Here is a 20,292-nt window from a genome sequence, read left to right on the forward strand (position 1 = left end):
ACAACAACGAAAGTTCTGGCACTACTAAAAGCTCATGCGAAGGTGATAACTATCGCGTACATGTAAAGTTACATTCGCAGGCCTTGTCAGGAAGAAAAATGCTGGCGTGCGAGTTTCGCATGTTATGAACCTCTTCAATCATTTTGAGGCGTGCAATGTTTGCATGGCATAATTTTCAATGGCGTGTGATGGCGTGTGGTCATTTTTGTTCCGTTTTTTCTCTCGAGTAATCATAGAACTCGCATACAGCAACACTAATTTTGCCAGGTTTTGAAAAGCAGGAAATTTGTTGCGACGAAACTAAAATGTGCGATATTTTTTCATTATTCATTATTTTTTTAAAAAAGATTATACGACGTAGCAACAGAACGAAGAAAAAATATAAAACATGCATGTTACAGTCACAAAACTAAAAGTTAATAACTTTTTTGTAAACATTTTTTTGGATGTAAATATTTTTTTATATGGAGCTAAACTGCAAGTTTTGCTCATGTTAATTGTGGTGACAGAATTACAGTTCTTTAGTATTGTGGTTAATATACATTAGGTTTACCTTAGTCATTAAACATGTTATGTAGAGCCTGACACAGTGGGGGTGGTTTCTACCTATAGACCTAATCTTAAAGATTGCCAGGGTTATTAGTCTCACTTGCCTGTAAAGGAACTGGACCCTACCCAGGTCTTGATTATTAATGGTTGCATATAAGAACACAACATCCCACACTGCACAAGTTCTTCAGATGTACCTTACAGCTTACAGTTTTGGGAAGCCAAATCTATCTATCTAGCCATTATCCTTCTATGTATATACTGGATTATATTGCACAAGGAGGCATTAGATAAAAAGCTTTGGATATTTCATCAGAAGAGACATTGCATGTAGCCAGGTCAGTTCTTTTCATATTATTTACTATCTATTAATGTTAAGAGAGTTAAGGCAATGTCACTTTTAAACTATAGAAGGCAAAGGGCATGTCTCTTGCAACTGTGGGCCCCAGCATAGGGTTAATAGCACACTTCTTTCTGAGAAATCTGGTTAGCAGAGAAGGTATTATGGAATAGAAAGCTTAGTTATCCAATTAGTTATGCACTTCTAGTAGCCATTATGGATTTTATGCAAGTTCAATTTGAACCCTGTGGTTTTAATTCATCATCCTTTTACATTTGTTAATACTAAGTAATAGTAGTTAGGGGCTACAAAGGCCAACATTGTGAGTCGTGGTAGGTAGGATTATCTAACAGATCCTTACTTAACAGGAAAACCTATCTGTTGTTGTGGCTCATTTTGCTTTATTTCTAGATTCACACACATATATACATTCCCTATATATACACACATATATACATTCCCATCTATCTATCTTTATTTCTAGATTCACACACATATATACATTCCCTCCTTTAAGTTGCCTAGCTTCCCTGTTTACATACCGTTGTTAACATCCTAAAACCTGTTCGAAATTCCTAGAACAACAGTGTCAGAACGACTACACATAGCTGTTTTATTATGAATTCCTTTACCAGGTGGTAATGCAAATAAAAATTTTTCTATATGCGAAGCTCCAATTCTTATACATGTTTATTTTATGAGCATGACATTTATAAGCATCCCTAGGCTTAAATTTAGTCATTTTAAGCATATATAAGCGTTATGCGAAGCCGAAGAAAACATTCTTTTTATGTTTTGTTTCGTTAGCAGTTTTTCTTTATTTTTTATATCTGCATTAACCAGTATGTCTTAAAGATTTAAATTGTAATTAATGGTGCTGAACACAATTAGACTATTTTGGGCCTGATCATGTTTTTCATAAGCCTCTGTAAGCCCCATTTTAGCATTTCAATTGCTTATATAAAAATTTATAAAGATACTTGGGAAACATGTAAGAAACATTACCAGGCTGAATTGTCAAAAAGTGATGTTTTTTATAAGGAGATCATGTGTTCTAATCATTAATTGATTAATATATATATGCTCTGTATGAGATTAACAATACTTCCAGCTCGTTTCAACTCTGTCTCGATTCTCCATTTCCAAAAAGATAGGAATGATAAACTAGACCTGATCAAAATTGCCAACTCATTTGTTCAATCACACAACAACTGGAAGCGAGTATTTGGAAAATTTACAAAGGACTGGCATTATCTTTTTTTTGCTTCCATGTTAATATTGCTTATTTTGAAAATATATCTTACATACAATATGGCGTTTCTATATATAATCCTGCATTGGTGAAGGCTTTCAAGCGCAATATTTCAGAATTTGAACTATGTTTTAGCCAATCTAGGGGGCCTCAACCATGGCCGGCTTCCTTTAACACTGAAGAATTTAATAATTTAATTTAGCCGGGCCTGTTAAGGAACACAAAAGAGACAATTCTCACAAAAATAAAACTTCAAGCAAACAATCCTTTTAACTAAATAGCTTATAATATCAATCGGAGTATCTGCCAAAAAAAAATAAAAAAAATATCAGAGATGTTTAGCTCCCAAGATGATTTCATCTAAACACTTATTAGGGTAACATTAACAAACATCGACGTTGAACGCAATTTTGTGTCGGATTGGCTACTCTTGTGCCTAGGTACATGACTTTTTGTCAATTTAGAACAATTATAACCTTATTGGCTGATCCCTAGATGCTGAGCGATTGGTGGTATAAAACGACAGGCTTTCCTTGTAATTCTTCTTCAAAATTAAGGAAATGCATATTAACTTTATCATGCTTTTGCTATGACTTTATAATAAATACAAATTCTGTTTTGCAAGCATCACACAATTTTGTTACAATCATATAAATTAGATCACTGAGTGTTTGGAAATCAGGAAATAAATTGTTAAAAACGATTCTAGATGCAAAGTAAGTGAAGGTATAAAAATGGTTAGGCTTTCCATTTACATAATTCTATTTGGGAACACCCATAGTGACAAGAGGGTTCTTTAAAAGAAAAGGAAATGTATATTAAACATTTTATCATGTTGGCATTCCACCTTTGCTGTTACAAAAATTGTTAGATTAGGTCACTCTTGTGCTTTGACTGTGACGTTTATTGCATTATAAAAATAATAACTACTAATTTAATAAAATCTCACATTTTTTTTTTAATTCATATACATGTTCTGAGCTACTCTTATGTCATCTTCAGTCGAAATATTTACATAAAGCTTGTAGTGTATATAAGTACAAGGATTAACAGAAGCTAAATTTACAAACAATTTTATGAAAGTATTGGTTTTCGTGCATACAAAGGGTTCTGCTGTCGATTGTCAACACCTTTATTTCCACTTCAGGAATTAGGTTTAAAATCTTTGAGTACCTCCTTTGTGTCAATGGTCAAATAAAAACCATGAGAGTTTGTCTTGCTGGAGTCCAATATGAGAGCGTTATTATGGTTATAACACAATACCAAACATGAATAAACTATGCATTTTACACGTTTTTTTTTATAAGAAACCAGTCTATAAGAAACCTTAGGCATGGAAAGTCAAAAATTTTAAGAAACCTTTAAAAATTTGAGCAGGATGAGATAATCTTTAACATTAAGAAACTTATTTTCATATAACAGACAAAAGGGTGGACAGAATAAAAAGAGTTTCTCATAAAGTAGAATAAGAACACCAGTAATTAGCATGTACCTGACGCTCAGAACATGTTGATGCACCTGACGCTCAGGGCATCTCTAGTGCAGTTATCATGTGAATAAGAAACATGTGCCTGACACTCAGGGCATGATGAAGCATCTGAAGATCAGGGCATCTCTCATACACCTGACGCTCAGGGTATGAATGAGAAACCAGTTATTATTGTGTTATCTATTTATCACAAACTAGTTTTTGAAATTTTAAACTCCAGGCTCAACCGACTGCTTAGCAGGAGGCTTGCGTAACATACATGTACTTTGCCTACCAATTACTCCAGCTCATCTATCTGAGATTTTGTTGTTTTAGAGGGATAGTCAATTTCCTAACTATGATAAAACTATGTTGCATTACTTAGTATCAGTGACATTTTCAGCCATTTTCAAGTACATCTCTCCTACCAAACACAAATGGAATCCTCTCACACACTTATCACCACATGATTTTAGTTCATAGGACAATAACATTCTTAACATTCATATCAAGTTAAAAAATTTCATTTGGAGTCTGTAAGATCTGGTTAACCAGGATGTGACTGTTATCGCAGATATATTCACTTAATTACAATGTTTTACAAAACTGGTGTAATAATATTGCCAATGATTAATAAGATCACTAGGCTATGGAATGTAAGGCTTCTTTAGTGTGTTCAGTGTAATTTGTTGACATATTTAAATTGTCTTAATATTATTTAACGTTAACAGTTTCTTTATTCAAAATTAATTTTTTTTATGACTGCATTGTGTAATATCAGCTGTGAGTGTTGGTGCAATAAAGTGTGGCAGTGTCAGTCAATTACATATGTGAATTTATTATTGTGTTATTACATTGCATCTCGTCATGTTGGAGAATTATGCAATAGTGTGTTTCTTCTTATTGTTCCTTTTTACAATATGGGGGAATTTGGGTGTGTTGGGCCTCCTTCGTCAGCCGTTTAGGCAAGTAATGTGTTGATAAAAGTCATTGTAGAATAAGAACACAAGAAATTAGCATGTGCCTGACGCTCAGGACATGTCGATGCGCCTGACGCTCAGGGCATCTCTAGTGTAGTCATCATGTGAATAAGAAACATGCGCCTGACGCTCAGGGCATGATGAAGCCCCTGACGCTCAGGGCATCTCTCATACACCTGACGCTCAGGGTATGAATAAAAACACCAGTAATTAGCATGTGCCTGACGCTCAGGACATGTCGATGCACCTGACGCTCAGGGCATCTCTAGTGTAGTCATCATGTGAATAACAAACATGCGCCTGACGCTCAGGGCATGATGAAGTCCCTGACGCTCAGGGCATCTCTCATACACCTGACGCTCAGGGTATGAATAAAAACACCAGTAATTAGCATGTACCTGACGCTCAGGACATGTCGATGCACCTGACGCTCAGGGCATCTCTAGTGTAGTCATTATGTGAATAAGAAACATGCGCCTGACGCTCAGGGCATGATGAAGCCCCTGACGCTCAGGGCATCTCTCATACACCTGACGCTCAGGGTATGGAAGAGAACACCATAATTAGCATGTGCCTGACGCTCAGGACATGTCGATGCATCTGACGCTCAGTGCATCTCATCTGTCTCATGCACCTGACGCTCAGGGCATGAAAACGCCTAACGCATAACCTGACGCTCAGGTTATGCATTATATATTTGTGCATATGACGGAGCACGAAGGAGGCACCTTCATTCCTACCCATTCCCCAAAAATTTCATAAATAGTCTACGCATACTGAATGTGTTGTATCTACTCATTCCAACAGAAATACATTGTTTCTATCGATTTGTGTTATTATTCTGGAACCCAAAGCAATTAAATGGAGCTAAACTGCAAGTTTTGCTCATGTTAATTGTGGTGACAGAATTACAGTTCTTTAGTATTGTGGTTAATATACATTAGGTTTACCTTAGTCATTAAACATGTTATGTAGAGCCTGACACAGTGGGGGTGGTTTCTACCTATAGACCTAATCTTAAAGATTGCCAGGGTTATTAGTCTCACTTGCCTGTAAAGGAACTGGACCCTACCCAGGTCTTGATTATTAATGGTTGCATATAAGAACCCAACATCCCACACTGCACAAGTTCTTCAGATGTACCTTACAGCTTACAGTTCCCACCCTCCCACCCTTTTATAGATTGATTTTTTTCACCTATTTGTTTTTTTTTTTATTTTATGTCATCAACACGCCTACTAATGGTGGATGAGATACCAATTCAATCATCGTGGTGCAATGGACTCGAGTCGAAATGGAAATATCAAAAACCTCTCCAATGCAACTAAAGACAACCACATCACAACTGTTATGTGAGCACGCAGCACAACATAACCAGACAAATTGCTTCTGCCTCAAGGTTTCCCTGACATTTCTTTTGGCTCATGTTATGTCAGGGTTTTAGTCCAGAGGTAGAAACAACAAGTCTGTAGGGAGCCTCTAATTTAATTGGTGGGTGTGTTGGGCCTCCTTCGTCAGCCGTTTAGGCAAGTAATGTGTTGATAAAAGTCATTGTAGAATAAGAACACAAGAAATTAGCATGTGCCTGACGCTCAGGACATGTCGATGCGCCTGACGCTCAGGGCATCTCTAGTGTAGTCATCATGTGAATAAGAAACATGCGCCTGACGCTCAGGGCATGATGAAGCCCCTGACGCTCAGGGCATCTCTCATACACCTGACACTCAGGGTATGAATAAAAACACCAGTAATTAGCATGTGCCTGACGCTCAGGACATGTCGATGCACCTGACGCTCAGGGCATCTCTAGTGTAGTCATCATGTGAATAAGAAACATGCGCCTGACGCTCAGGGCGTGATGAAGTCCCTGACGCTCAGGGCATCTCTCATACACCTGACGCTCAGGGTATGAATAAAAACACCAGTAATTAGCATGTACCTGACGCTCAGGACATGTCAATGCACCTGACGCTCAGGGCATCTCTAGTGTAGTCATTATGTGAATAAGAAACATGCGCCTGACGCTCAGGGCATGATGAAGCCCCTGACGCTCAGGGCATCTCTCATAAACCTGACGCTCAGGGTATGGAAGAGAACACCATAATTAGCATGTGCCTGAAGCTCAGGACATGTCGATGCATCTGACGCTCAGTGCATCTCATCTGTCTCATGCACCTGACGCTCAGGGCATGAAAACGCCTATAACGCATAACCTGACGCTCAGGTTATGCATTATATATTTGTGCATATGACGGAGCACGAAGGAGGCACCTTCATTCCTACCCATTCCCCAAAAATTTCATAAATAGTCTACGCATACTGAATGTGTTGTATCTACTCATTCCAACAGAAATACATTGTTTCTATCGATTTGTGTTATTATTCTGGAACCCAAAGCAATTAATTTTAGATTTTTCAAAAAAAATATATTATTAAAGATTAAACTGTTTTTTTTATAAAAAATTCCCTACTCGCGTTATTAAAAAGATTACTCTTATTTATTTTACTTGCACTCGCATTGTACTCTCACTCTGAATTATTTTAATCATAATTATTAGTACCCATACTCTCAAAGATGCGTTCCTTTACCCTCAATCGGCACTGTATATTATTTCCCTACGCCTTCATTGAACAGAATATTATTTATTTTGGTGTGCGATTAGCGCACAATTGAGGTATTTAGTGTCTTTTTTGGCGTTCGAAGATCGCACAGGAACATTTAAACATGCAGTGTGTGGGCGTGGGCGTGTGTGGGCGTGTGCGCTTGCGATCGCACAGCATTCCTGACGAGGCCTGCATTCAGGCAGTACTGTAGGTATATATATATACTTGATATAACATAATTAACACAATACTATAAAAAAAAATGAGTGGATTCACAAGGAAGATTTGAGAATACCTGAAAATTCTGCTAATAAAAAATCTGATCACCTTTTACAAAGCAGTTGCAGTAGGAACACACAACACAGCAAAGCTACCATATTTGATGATGGATGGATAAAAACTGACTGGGATAAAAACAATTTATTAACAAAAAACAATAATTTACTAATAAATAATAACTAGCTAATAAAATAATATAAATGAAGTCAAGAAGACAGTACAATATATAATAACTCAAAAGGACTTAGCTGTCAAAGCAAGAGCTCTTCAATTTTAGTCTTCTTTCTTCGACTTTTAGATACCTCCGTCATTTTAGATACCTCCGTCCTCAATGAGAGCTAAGCGCGGAATGGTAGGTTTGTCCCCCCCTGGATGCTGCCTCTTACTTGATCAGGTAAGACCCTGATCAGGTAAGACACAGTATCCAGAACAAACCCAGGCCTGCAATCACTCCCACTAAAATAGATAAGGGAAAAGTAAATGTGTAGTGTACAGTACATTACAGTCCATCTACCTAAAGCTTATAGCAAGTCATCTATATAGATGACTTGCTATAAGCTTTGTTTACACTTTTTTTTGGTAGCCAAATAGGGTTTTAACCAACCAGATCTTCTGAAAAAATTATTAGCCAATTGAATTGCTTTATTTGGCCTGCCGAAAAAATAATAACAAAAAATTATCAAGAATAGCTAGCTATAGCAAGTCATCTATAATAGCTCTCTGCTGGGAGTAGTGAGTGTCTTCTTTATTACCAAATCTGCTGGTTAGTGAAGATCAGTATCCTGAGGAAATTTTATCTAACTTCCCTTTAAAATATGCTAACATATGAAATCGTTCTGATACTCTGAAGCATTTAAAATATCAAAACAAAACAAAAAAAAAGATAAAGTAGGTAGCTTATCCCCCATCTTACCCACATGCAACAAACATTTAATTTTTTGCAAAAAAGCGGAATGGAACAGCAGAACAAAGAAGAAGAGCGTTGTAGCTTAAAAAAGAAAAAAATGTGCTAAAAACGTAACGAAAGTTCAAAAAACGTCTTAAAACCTTTAATGTATGATTTTATATATTAAGAAAACTAAAAATTACATCTTTTAGTTTCAAGAACATTTTAATTTTAGAAGGTTTCTATGACAATTTCTTAGAAAAAAAATGGCACCGAAAGAACGACAAAAGCTGATTCGCTTTCGCTTGCTCATAAATCAACTCAGCTTTAGCTAGCTAAATTAGGAATAGACATACGTGCATATTTTGCATAGATAGCCTCACAAATTTAAGGAATATACTACCATGTCTATTATTTTCAGGAGAAAGCATAGCTTTAGATAGGGGGCTGGAATATTTAATGCTCATTTTGATACGATGAGCCTGTGGCCGGACCCATCAAGAAATTCTTGACCTTTGCTTGGCCAGACAACTCCCTGCAATATCCAATGGCCCACATAGCGTGCCATCTCCCCTATTTCCCTAACATGGGTGGGGTAACCCAGGGCTATGGTAACATTCACTCACCCATATACAATATTGCTGGTCAAGAGAAATCACCCCCCCCCCCAGTCTTTTCTTATCTTACTTACACAGTCCTTCTGCTGGTGTAGCATTTCTACTTATTAAAAACGTCATTATGTCTGGCTTGAAAGAGATAGTTTGGCTCAGGTTTAGGGAATTAGCCCAATTTTGAGTCCTAAAAATAAGGTCAGTCAGTGAATAAATATTTAAAAATTTGAAGCAAATGTTGTTCATAACCAGCCATAAATACCTGCCATTACACCAATATTTAATATGACCTTTCATGCCGAGCTACATGCAGAGCTACAGCATGCCATTATAAACTAATTGTGAGGACCCTGGACGCTTACGGCTTAAAGTGAAGCCCAATAATAATGGTGATACTGATTGTGGGTAGACAACGAGCAAAGTCACTCAAGTTTTTCCGACTTTGAATGTCAAAAATTGTGATTTGAAAATGGGGTCAGTCTGGTGACTCTAACACCAAAATGTTTGTGACGTCTGCCTAAAGAGAATTAATATATATTTGAGAATATTTTGCAAGAAATTTGAAAATAAAATTCAATTTTTGCAGGAACGATTAAGTTTTAAAAATTTCATGAAAAAAAGAATTTGATGACCTTTTATATGTTGTTACTGCAATGGCACAGTTTTATACTTTCTCAAACATATTTTAGAGGTATATACATGCTGTAAATATGGCAGTCAACTTAGAAGAATACTTTCGTACAAAATTTGAAGATAAACTTCTCATGTAAGTATTTTTTTACCTATTTTAAAAGGTTTTGCACTAATTTGTAATTGTAGCACCGTAAAATATATGGTGGCCTATCTATGTTTAATCCACAGTTTTTGTAGACATTAGACATACTCTTTTTAGAAACATGCCTGAAAGAGAAGATGATCATCTTACACCAGCCACAAGACTGCTTGAGAAAAGACGAGAAATGACTGAAGTAGAGCAAGCATTGGCTGCACAAAAGGAGGCAAGTAAACCTATGATCTTAGTAATTTTTTAATCTCAATGCAAATTTGTGTAATTTTTTTATGCAGTGGAACAGTCTTGTCAGTGTAAGGTACATACTATTTTTTTTTCTAAAAAATGACAAAATTGTACTATTGTATGTTAAACTGACACCGCTATATATTATATCTTTTACGCACATCAAATAGTAATTTTGATCAAGAAAATAAAAATTATTACCCGAAAAATCTTTATTAATTTTTTTTTTAAAAATAAAAAAATACAATGTGGTTTTCGGAGGGTACATTAGATATTTTGCATAAGGTTTAAGTTAGTAAACTACCAGATATACCAAAAGTACAGCATTTGCAATATCCAGTTTCTGCTATCAAGCTCAAGAAAGTTATGGACTTTTATTTTGTGTTTTGGGGGGACACATTTAAAGTGAGAGGTTGTTTGAAATTGATGCACAGAATTAAAACCTTGTCTATCTATTGATTATGTGTATATAACAACATGAACCTGGGAAAGAACTTAATAAAGGTAGATCTCTTGATTTTGGGGAAGAAAACTGTCACATGTGTGGTTTTTGAGGATACAGGTGGATTCATATAATTATTTAAAAAAATCAAATATTAAAGAATGTATATATTTTATGAGAAGACATTGACATTGACATGATGTTGACATTGACATTGAATGTCACCATTCAAACCCCAACTTAAGTTATAATAGTTTTATTTTAAGTTCAATTGCCTAATTTTTAGATTAATTCAGTTTTACACAACAAAGACATGCTTTTATAGACAATATTAAAGTTATAATTATTACATCTTTATTGCAGGAGTTCCAAATGAAAATGGAAAGCTTGCAACAGCGCAGAGAAGAACTTGATCGAAAAGAGTACCAACTTAAAGAGTCTCTTTTGAAATTTGACAAATTTTTAAAGGTAAAAAATTATATGCTTTTCAATTTAACAAAGTTATAAAATGGGATAAATTAGTGTGTGCTTAAAAAGTTCCATATAATCAACATTTTGATGACATTTTGATATATTCCTTTTGCATTGACTTCATTTTATTCCCTGTAAATTGCTGTTTGACCATATTTTCATTAAATACTTAGGTTAACAAAGGTCATTAATGAGACTTAAAATAGTGCACAGAATTCACTTTAGAATGCCTTTACTCCCCTCCTCACATATAACACATGTCGATGTATGTTTTGGAAAGATGAATAAATCTTGTAATATTTAGAATACATGAATGTGAAAAATGTTTAGACGCGTTGTTCTATGGTGTGACTTTATTTTTATGGTAAAGATTTTCTCCTGGAGTTGTTTAAACTAGTATACTTGAACCCACTCCTCTGAAGGAACAATATATCTCTCCGGTTCTTTCTAAATCTGCTTTACAGCTTTTAATTGAAAAATAATCCTTTTTGCACTTTCCTTCAAATAAATATTGTTTGTTTGGCTTTAAGCATACAGTTAAAATGTGTACTTAAATATTGATATGATGTCATAATTTCAGTAAACTTGTCATAAATTACCTCTTATCACGTGTAAAAACCAAGTACAATAGTTTGGTACTTATGGAAAAAGTGTAAACAATTGACAATCTTAGAGGATCCTACGTTTTAGAATGCTTATTTGTTTAATAATGAAGAAAAATATAAAATGCAAGGATTGATTAAACACTTCATGCTATTTTATTCTTTCAATTAGTGAAATTCCAATGCAATTAATGCTATAGATCTGTTTAATTTTTTTAAAATCTAAAATAAACATGTGAGAATCAATCATCATCATTCATCATTCTCGGCTTAACGTCCGTTTTCCATGCTAGCATGGGTTGGACTGGGTATATTAATGACCCTCTTCCAATCTGATCTAGACTGTGTTAGATCTAAACTCAACTTCCTCTGTATCAAGTCTGTCTTTATAACCTCCTGCCAAGTCTTTCTCGGTCTGCCTCTGGGCTTTGCCCCAGGAACTATCAAGTCTCTACACTTTCTTACCCAATTACCCTCCTCCATTCTTTCCAAATGCCCCCGCCAATTCAATTTTCTTATCTGTATAACATCTTTAATTCTACGGAGACTTAGCCTGCTTCTTAGCTCATCTGAACTCTTTCTGTCTCTCAGACTGGCGTTACACATCCACCTAACCATTCTCATATCATTCCTTTCTAAACGGTCAAGATCTTCCTGCTTCACTGCCCATGTCTCACTACCGTACAACATAACACTTCTTACACAGGACTCATACAACCTACCTTTTACCTCAATTGACAGGACTCTGCTAGTCAACAAAGGAAGTAACTCTCTGAACTTTTTCCAAGCAGAACCTATTCTGCAAGTAACACTTCTTCCAACACCCCCTTCACTGCCCAACATATCACCTAAGTAACAGAAGTTCTCAACTATCTCTAACGAGCCACTGTTGTACATCATTAAAGCTGGAAATACTTCATTCTCTATAATCTCACCTTTGCAGCGCTTGCATACAAACTGAATGTCAGCTCTTAACCTTCCACTAATACTACTGCACTTCTTATGTACCCAATGCTTGCAAGTCTGACAAAAAATTGAGTTACTACCAACCCTTTTCCTGCAAACTCCACAAGGCCACTTTCCAACTACAAGGTCACACTTCGCTGCAATGCTACTAATCATGACTTTAGACTTTGCTGTGTTTACCTTTAGCCCTTTCTCTTCTAGTCCTTTCTTCCACTTCTCAAACTTTTCAACTAATTCTTCCATCGACTCTGCTATGAGAACCAAATCATCTGCATACAATAACTCCCATGGACAACCTGTTCTGAACTCCATCGACAGCGCTTCTAAGACTAGAACAAACAACAAAGGACTAAGTACAGAACCCTGATGTACACCAACATTTACACTAAATTCATCACTAAGTGAATCGTTAATCCTGACTCGACATTCTATCATTGCTGTACATAGCCTGTACCATCGTAACTAGCCACTCATCCACACCTAATTTTCTCATAGCCCACCAAATAACTTTACGTGGCACTCTATCAAAAGCTTTCTCTAAATCTACAAAGGCAAAATAGAGATTCTTTCTCTTTCCTAAATACTTTTCCTGAAGCTGTCTGAGTAAAAATATTGCATCTGTAGTGCCACGCCCTGGAACAAAACCAAATTGCATCTTATCTATATAAATTCTTTCTCTAAGTAACTTATCAATCACTTTTTCAATAACTTTCATTACTTGATCAACCAAATTCAAACCTCTATTGTTACCCCTTTCTAATGCATCACCCTTGCCCTTGAAACTATTCACTATTACACACTCGACTGCCGCTCACTCGGAATAGCACCATCCTTTATAATCTGGTTAGCAAGACTTGTAATAAGCTCAACTCCAATATATCCAGATGCTTTTACCATCTCTGCAACAATACCTGATACTCCTGCAGCCTTGCCAATCTTCAATTTCCTAATAGCCTCCACTACCCATTCTGTCTTGATCTGCATAGCTGGCACTTCTACAACATCATCATCAGACAAATTATCCTCGTCCCAATCAAACTCAGTGTTAAGCAACCTCTGATAACGATTCTTCCAAGCTACCCTTTTCTACTCCTCTGTGCTAGCCAAAACACCTTCATCATTACGTATACACTTCTCACCTACAACATCTGGATTTGCAACAATGAGGTTTTCTTCATTTGCTTTGCTATCTTGAATACCTCATTGCTCTGGTCTTCCCTTCTTAACACATCTGAAAATCTGTTTCTCTCTGCTTCTGATTTTGCCTTATACACTGCTGTACGAGCACGATGCTTAGCTTCTAAGTAAATATTTTTACTACCACCTGACTTCCACTCTTTCCAAAGTTTCCTCTTTTCCTTTATACACTGGTCAACCTCCTTATTCCACCACCACGTCTGTATATGTCTAGCTGGTCCTTTCGTCCACCCACAGGTATCATCAGAAGCTTCTAGAAGACAATTCTTCAAAGTAGTCCAAGTACTTTCAACATTGTCACTATCACATTGACCATTGTGGGCTAACTGCTGAACTTTTGCACTAAATTATCTTGCTAGAAACAGTAACATATTTTTTTTGTTTTTTGATATTTAGGAAAATGATTGCAAGCGTGCACGTGCATTAAGGAAGGCTGCAGATGAAAGGGATGCGAAACATGGCAAAGATAATGAGATAAAAAAGTACTTTTTTTAATTGTTTGTTTATTCCAGAGATTTAACATAATTTTGAAGGTTTGGCCATTATGGCCCACGTTGTGTGTGCCCTTTCAAATAAATAGCTTCGAAAAACAAATGATGACAACGAAAAATCTTTTTTACTTTCATCAAACTTTTAGCTATATTTACGCACTTAATCATTCAAATTTTAAACATTAAATTTCTGGAGTGGAGAAAAAAAGTTGTAAGACTTACCTGCAATGCACTGAGCAAAACAATGTCTTCATTATTAAAAACCAGCTGTCTTAACAGAACGTCTGACAGATCCAGATGTTAGCATGCTTATACACCACCACATCAAATATTCCGAATCACACTCTCCTATGCATACTACATTTCTTTACTTCAGTTATCCCTGCAAGATAGATTTGAAATGATAGATTACTTTTTTTGTAATTTACATGTGATAAAAATTATTGTGTTTATTTTTCATGTTGTGTATGCATTTGTCTAGTACACACTGGGAGATTAAAGTTTAAATGGTAGCTCTTGTTTTACTTATCTCTGCCATGATTTGGTTCATCAGAAAAGTATTTTTTTGTTCAAAGCACGATGTAGCATGGAGTGCAACATGAAAAGCAGGGAAAAAGAAACATGAGACTGTTCTTTCAATTCTGCATACTATAAATAAAAGTATTAATTGAGGGATGGGGCTAGTAATTTTGCAGTTTGTATTACAAACAATAAATCCAATAACTTTTCCCTGCTGCAAGTTTTCGTTATTTTTATATAATCATCACACGGTTTTAAGTTTTCAGTTTCAAGTGTTTGGTTTATTTGCACAAACCAAAGAGGAAAATAGAAAGGTTTTGTTTATAAGTGTATTCATTTTCTTTCAGCTATTGAAGTTTCTATTAAGTGATTTCCTGAAACAACAAAAAATATGCGGAGAAACGTGTTAATATACTTATCTCATCTGTTGGATTATACAATAATTTGATTACATCTGATTATTATCCTTTGCTATTTTGAGGTTGCGCGAAGAAATTCATACATTGACTGAGAAGAAAAACAAAATGCAGAGCAAATTGGAAAAATACTCAAAATTTCATAAATATCTTGATAAAGTTTTAGAACTTGCTGAAGACGTAAGTCATCATTTTATTTAATTTGTTTTCGTTCAAAAAAACATTAACATGTTTTAGTTTACAAAATTTTATGACGAATTGCATCTCCTCTATGGTGTTTCCTTATTGTTTTAGTTTCATGAAATCCGCGAGGTGACAGCTCGTTATGATACACTAATTGCCACGCACAATGTAAGTTGATCATTATTGGGTCTGTTTCTATGTACTTAAGGCCTAAACTTTAACCATATACTAGAACAATGAATTTAATAGTACTTTATCATTATGAAAGTATAAAAACAGGTTGACATTTTAGATGAAATTTTAAAGTTTTGCTTTTCATCTCATTTTATGTGTGCATATGATCCCTGATAAATTGAGGTTGTCATTGAATATTTTGTTCCTGAGATTTTTGGAAATCCTAGAGTTCATATATGCTTTGTTGATTTGTATATATGATAAAATTGATTTTGTTCCGGAGATTTTTGGAATAACTGGGGCTGTTATATGATCTTTGATTTATATATGTGATAAAATTGATCTTGTTCCTTCACCCCTTTGTTTGACAAAAACAAATATATTTTGAACTTAAAGTTGGAGTGTTTCAACAAACGTGATTTTAAAATAGAATGAATATTTCCTTCATTGTACTGATTTTTAGAATACTTCGAAGGGTTAAGTGGGTTTTGTTTTGCCTTAAAACTATTTAAATAAAATTTGACACCTATATTATAGTTATAGAAATAATTACCTTGTATCTTGTCGTAACAAATCTGCTGTTTTAACCACCTGTCACATTTTGAGTAGTATAACATCATCAAATTTAAACATTTTTAGGACTTGCTAGCTAATGAAAATCGAAATCAGGATGCCATCGAGCAAGAACGAGCAAAATTAAATCGATTTATAGAAGTAAGGAGTTTTGTGAGAATCAACCGGAACATCTTCATCGCAATTTGTTTTTTATTTGTTTTTGTTTACTTTAGGAGAAAAACAACGAGGTTCTGAATTGCAACAACCAGGTGGGATTGCATTTCTTTAATGTGCTTTGCTGTGTTGAACTAAAAATAACCTCTTGTACTTCTTATTTCTGAAAAAAACTGGAGAACTTTTACTTAACCACGAATTTTAAATGCAATGCTGGGATGTTTCAATTTCTTTTTTAAGCCTTAAAATGGTATAAAAGTTTTGCTCAGCTAGACACTAAGCTTTAAAATTGGGATCGAAACTGCGTGCTGTCAAGGTTTTTAGTCCATCTGTTTATAAACAGATCCCTAATTATATACTTGTTAAGGTGTGTTATACCTAACTTCAAACCAGACCAAACACAACCGACACGTAAGAGCTTGATGTTGATTAAACCTAAAGTAGTAATTTATAACAACAACATCAAAGTTGTGATAATTGGTGGTGTCACCAGCAGTTTCAATTAAATGTAAGGGAGAAGAACTCGCTCGTACTTCTTTTCCAACTCGCATTGCTCAACAGGTAAACACACCCTGCTCTCCTTGATCTAAACAATCTTCATTTTTTCAGTTGGCACAACTGCAAACGTCACTAGAGAAAACACAGAGTAGAGCTCATAAATGGTGAGATATTAATTTTGCGATTACTGTTGTTCATATTTTCTCTCTTATTTTGTTTATTCAAATGAAAACAAGGTTTGTGACATTAAAACGAAGGCATCTTTCACGGTTTGTAAAATAAGTGAATGATAGTGTACCCGACGTTGGTTAACAATGTATAAATAATTAATAATAATTGAAATCACATCGTTGCTTACACTTAGCGGCTGAAATTTCTCTTTTATTTGATTTTTTTTAGACCAATATAAAATGCTTTCTTTTTTGGCAGGGAATCAACTTGGACACACATTCAAAACACAGCAGCCAAGAAAACATTGCTACTTGGAAGAATCAAGATGTAAGTCTACTTTGCAATACCCATTGTTGTTGTTGTTAGTTTTTGTGCCTCGTTTCGTCTGAAAAAAAAATATGCAATAGTGTTTGTTGTTTTTGCCAAATCAATTCAAGTTAACATAAAGGCAAATATACAAATTTGACCTTAAAAAGAAGCTGCATAACCAATTAAGCTGGTTGTAATCGGCGTCACCGTTTACCTTAAAGGGAAAAACACCCTAAATTTTTCAAAAATCAAAAAAAATTTTATTGTTTTTAAGCCTGAATGTATCAACAAAAACGAAATTGAAAGTAGTTTCAGTCAAAATAATTAATTTTAAAGGTATTGGGGCATTTTACTATTTAGTAAATTTTAATGGCATTAGCAACGCCCTAACGATGGAGGAGTACCTTTAAAAAAGATCCAAAAATGAAATTTTTGCGCTGGGGTTGAAACCATAAATTTTCAGGCGTTTCTCAGAACCACAAGAACTTTAAAATAAGCGAAACCAACTTTTTAATAACTATAAATTTTTCAGTTATCTTGCTTAAAGCACTGAAGAAAAATCCGATCAACCTTGCGCGCTTCAAACACGTCTTGTGTATTATTTTCAAAAAATCTGTTCCGTCCATTCCATGCTTACATCTTACATCTTTTAAGGCGTATTTACTTTAAGTTGATATTTTGATTGACTAGTTTTAATAAAATTTCCATGACATAAATTATTAGCAAATAATTAAAATTGAATGCACCAAGATTGAATTTTTTTAACTACTTTTTTTTGGCCGAATATTACTTTTGTAAACATTTTGTTTGTAGGGCCACCCACAATTTATTTATGCTAGTCAACAAACATGTAAAACAGAGCACTCCAGTCGAAAGTACATCTGAACAGTTAAATAAGGTAAGTGTGACCAGTGATGCAAAAGGATATTGGTAATATTTTATGCGTTTGATATTGTTTCTAGTTAGAGTTTTTTGGCCACTAAACCCTAGGCAACAATGCGCGGGGAGGCCAACGATTCTGACTTGATTTGTTCCAAATCTATTTGATGCTTGTTCTGGGATTGTTCTTGATTTATAACTTTTAACAAGCTTTCGTTCCTTTTTACAAATAGCGGAATGAAATTTGATAATTTTCAGTCTGTCTGTTTGCTTGCCCCCGTGGTCCATATTCTGGTACGTTATCAAGTTGCATAATTTTTTTTAAAAAAAATATATTTTTAGACACCCTGATACGAAATACTGCTTTTAGGGTTTTATTTTCAGCATTTTATAATTCGTAAAGTTGCTTTGTTTTCTTATCTATACCAATATTTTTTATATTCACGTTTAGATTCAAACATTTATACAAGATTTGACGCAAATAACAAATGAAATCAAACGATCTGAAAACGCGAATGCATCGATTTCTACCAACATGTGATGAATGTCAAAAATTTGTTGTTTTAACAAAACTTTTATTATAGGATAGGCTTATGCGGTTAGGATCTAATTTTAGTCCAGATACAAGTTCCTGTGCGACTTGCTTCGCTGTTTTGGTTGTAAGCTGAGAGATATTTTTCTAAAAGCTTTATAAATGAAATTTTGAAGATAGTAAATCATGTTAATTAACGATTTCATGGAGTTTCGAAGTTTGCCCATGTATTGTTCATGGTGATCACCGTTCTGGAAAATGTTGCTATTTTCACAAAAAATAAAAAATTTCCTGTAAAATTTCCTTTCCTGATCCGGAAAGTAACTGCGTTGAGTAGAATGATGCAAAATGGGATGTTTGAATCATTTTTCAGACTTTACGGATAGTGTTTCCTGAACCTTTAGAAAAACGTAAATTTTAGTTTTCCTCAAGTCGGGTGGCTAAAACTCTGTAAAAACCTTTTTGTCCTGGTGTAATCTAAATATTATTGTAGAAAATTAAGAAAAATTTCTCGAAATGTCATTGGAGTTAGAGTTTACCATTTTAAAGATTGTCTAAGTTTCGCCTATCTAAAAAGGGGGAAAAACAACTCACAAATTGATGTATTATTTTTTGGTTATTGTATAGTTCATCTCTGAGTTCAAATTTTAAATTTGTACATTGAAAGTGTAATTTATTTTTGAAATATTTGTATATTGTTATATGTTAATTCTTTCAAATTTTAGTTTCATCTTAAACCTCTAACGTTTTATATTTTCGATTTCCAAAGCGTTTTTGTTAAGAGCTTTCCATCCATGTATAAATTTTTAACCAGTAAAAATTAAAATTTTGAAATTTGTCGTATACTATAGAAACATTTAAAAAAAACTCCTTCAAATTAATTTTTGGAACTTTCTCAAATCTCTAAAGTATGATTCTAAGTGACCCAACCTCAACGTCAGTACCCATTAAATGTAAAAACAACCCATGCTAGTTTGTAGATCAATTTTAAAAGGCCTATGAAACAATTTAAGAAGTTTAATACCGCAATTTTCGAAGATTAGCGTGTAATAAACGGACCACTCTAAAGGTCAAGGTGCAACAAATTATAAACACTTTAAAACCACATAGACGTCAGACTCTAAAAAAAGAAAAAAAAATTAATTTTTTTTGGCGGTAAAATAAGCTACTGTCTGTAAAATATATTAAATATCAGTAAATCGAAAGTTTGTTTTGACGAGGGAACAGAGACAACACGAGGAGTTGTATTTCTTAAAAAATGCCATGTTACTACTTAGACTGTGCAATAAACTTGAATGTTTCTATGTAAATTTTTGAACGATATCACTAGCTAGCTAGTTCAAAAAGTTTTAAGTTTATTTTATTAAAAAAGGTTGAGTTAAAAGCAAGATTTTGAGGGTCAGGAAGGTTATTGTACACAGGGACTTAACATGCGTGAAAAAGTTAATAAACAAAAATAATAGTTGAAACAAATAGAAAAGATTATTAAAGGTCAATTTAATTGATTCAGAATAGAATTTTCGAGAGACGGAAATGATTCCTATTAATTAATTAGACTTTCATTTGGTTCAAATCGCTTCACGATGTTTTGTGCTCTTCTTTTCGCGGTTCAAAAAATGTGATAAAATGTTATTATTTGTGTAAAAGAAACCGCGCATACGCGATAAATGCTATAGCAGAAAATTGCTCTAAAAAATAACTAGTTTCAAATTACCGTTTATCCATAGTT

At 34.5% G+C, this 20,292-nt stretch overlaps 2 protein-coding genes across 2 annotated transcripts in view; one reads left to right on the forward strand and one right to left on the reverse strand.

The window, feature by feature from the left end:
* LOC130624307 (uncharacterized) overlaps nt 1-7,964 on the reverse strand; it is a 27,164-nt gene extending 19,200 nt beyond the window's left edge. Inside the window, exon 1 of the mRNA XM_057439888.1 lies at nt 7,521-7,964. The gene's annotated coding sequence lies outside the window, so the exon portion shown is untranslated. The remainder of the gene's footprint in view (nt 1-7,520) is intronic.
* LOC130624309 (coiled-coil domain-containing protein 42 homolog) lies at nt 503-19,320 on the forward strand. Its single transcript, XM_057439889.1, has 13 exons — nt 503-887; nt 9,659-9,735; nt 9,862-9,967; nt 10,790-10,894; nt 14,059-14,144; nt 15,154-15,268; nt 15,383-15,439; nt 16,085-16,159; nt 16,234-16,269; nt 16,784-16,836; nt 17,102-17,170; nt 17,966-18,050; nt 18,483-19,320. The coding sequence occupies exons 2-13, from the start codon at nt 9,680-9,682 to the stop codon at nt 18,570-18,572; spliced, it is 933 nt and encodes a 310-aa protein (XP_057295872.1). The 5' UTR covers nt 503-887; nt 9,659-9,679; the 3' UTR covers nt 18,573-19,320.
* The last annotated feature ends 972 nt before the right edge of the window (nt 19,321-20,292 follow it).

This window comes from Hydractinia symbiolongicarpus, chromosome 13 (assembly GCF_029227915.1).
Source record: "Hydractinia symbiolongicarpus strain clone_291-10 chromosome 13, HSymV2.1, whole genome shotgun sequence".
Taxonomy (NCBI): Eukaryota; Metazoa; Cnidaria; class Hydrozoa; order Anthoathecata; family Hydractiniidae; genus Hydractinia; species Hydractinia symbiolongicarpus.

Excerpts from the sequence above, each read along its gene's own strand:
- LOC130624309 (XM_057439889.1), top strand. The coding sequence starts at position 9,680 with ATGGCAGTCAACTTAGAAGAATACTTTCGTACAAAATTTGAAGATAAA. Across the intron at positions 9,736-9,861 it reads TTTGAAGATAAACTTCTCAT|AAACATGCCTGAAAGAGAAG; the intron begins GTAAGTATTTTT and ends TACTCTTTTTAG. Across the intron at positions 16,160-16,233 it reads AATTAAATCGATTTATAGAA|GAGAAAAACAACGAGGTTCT; the intron begins GTAAGGAGTTTT and ends TGTTTACTTTAG.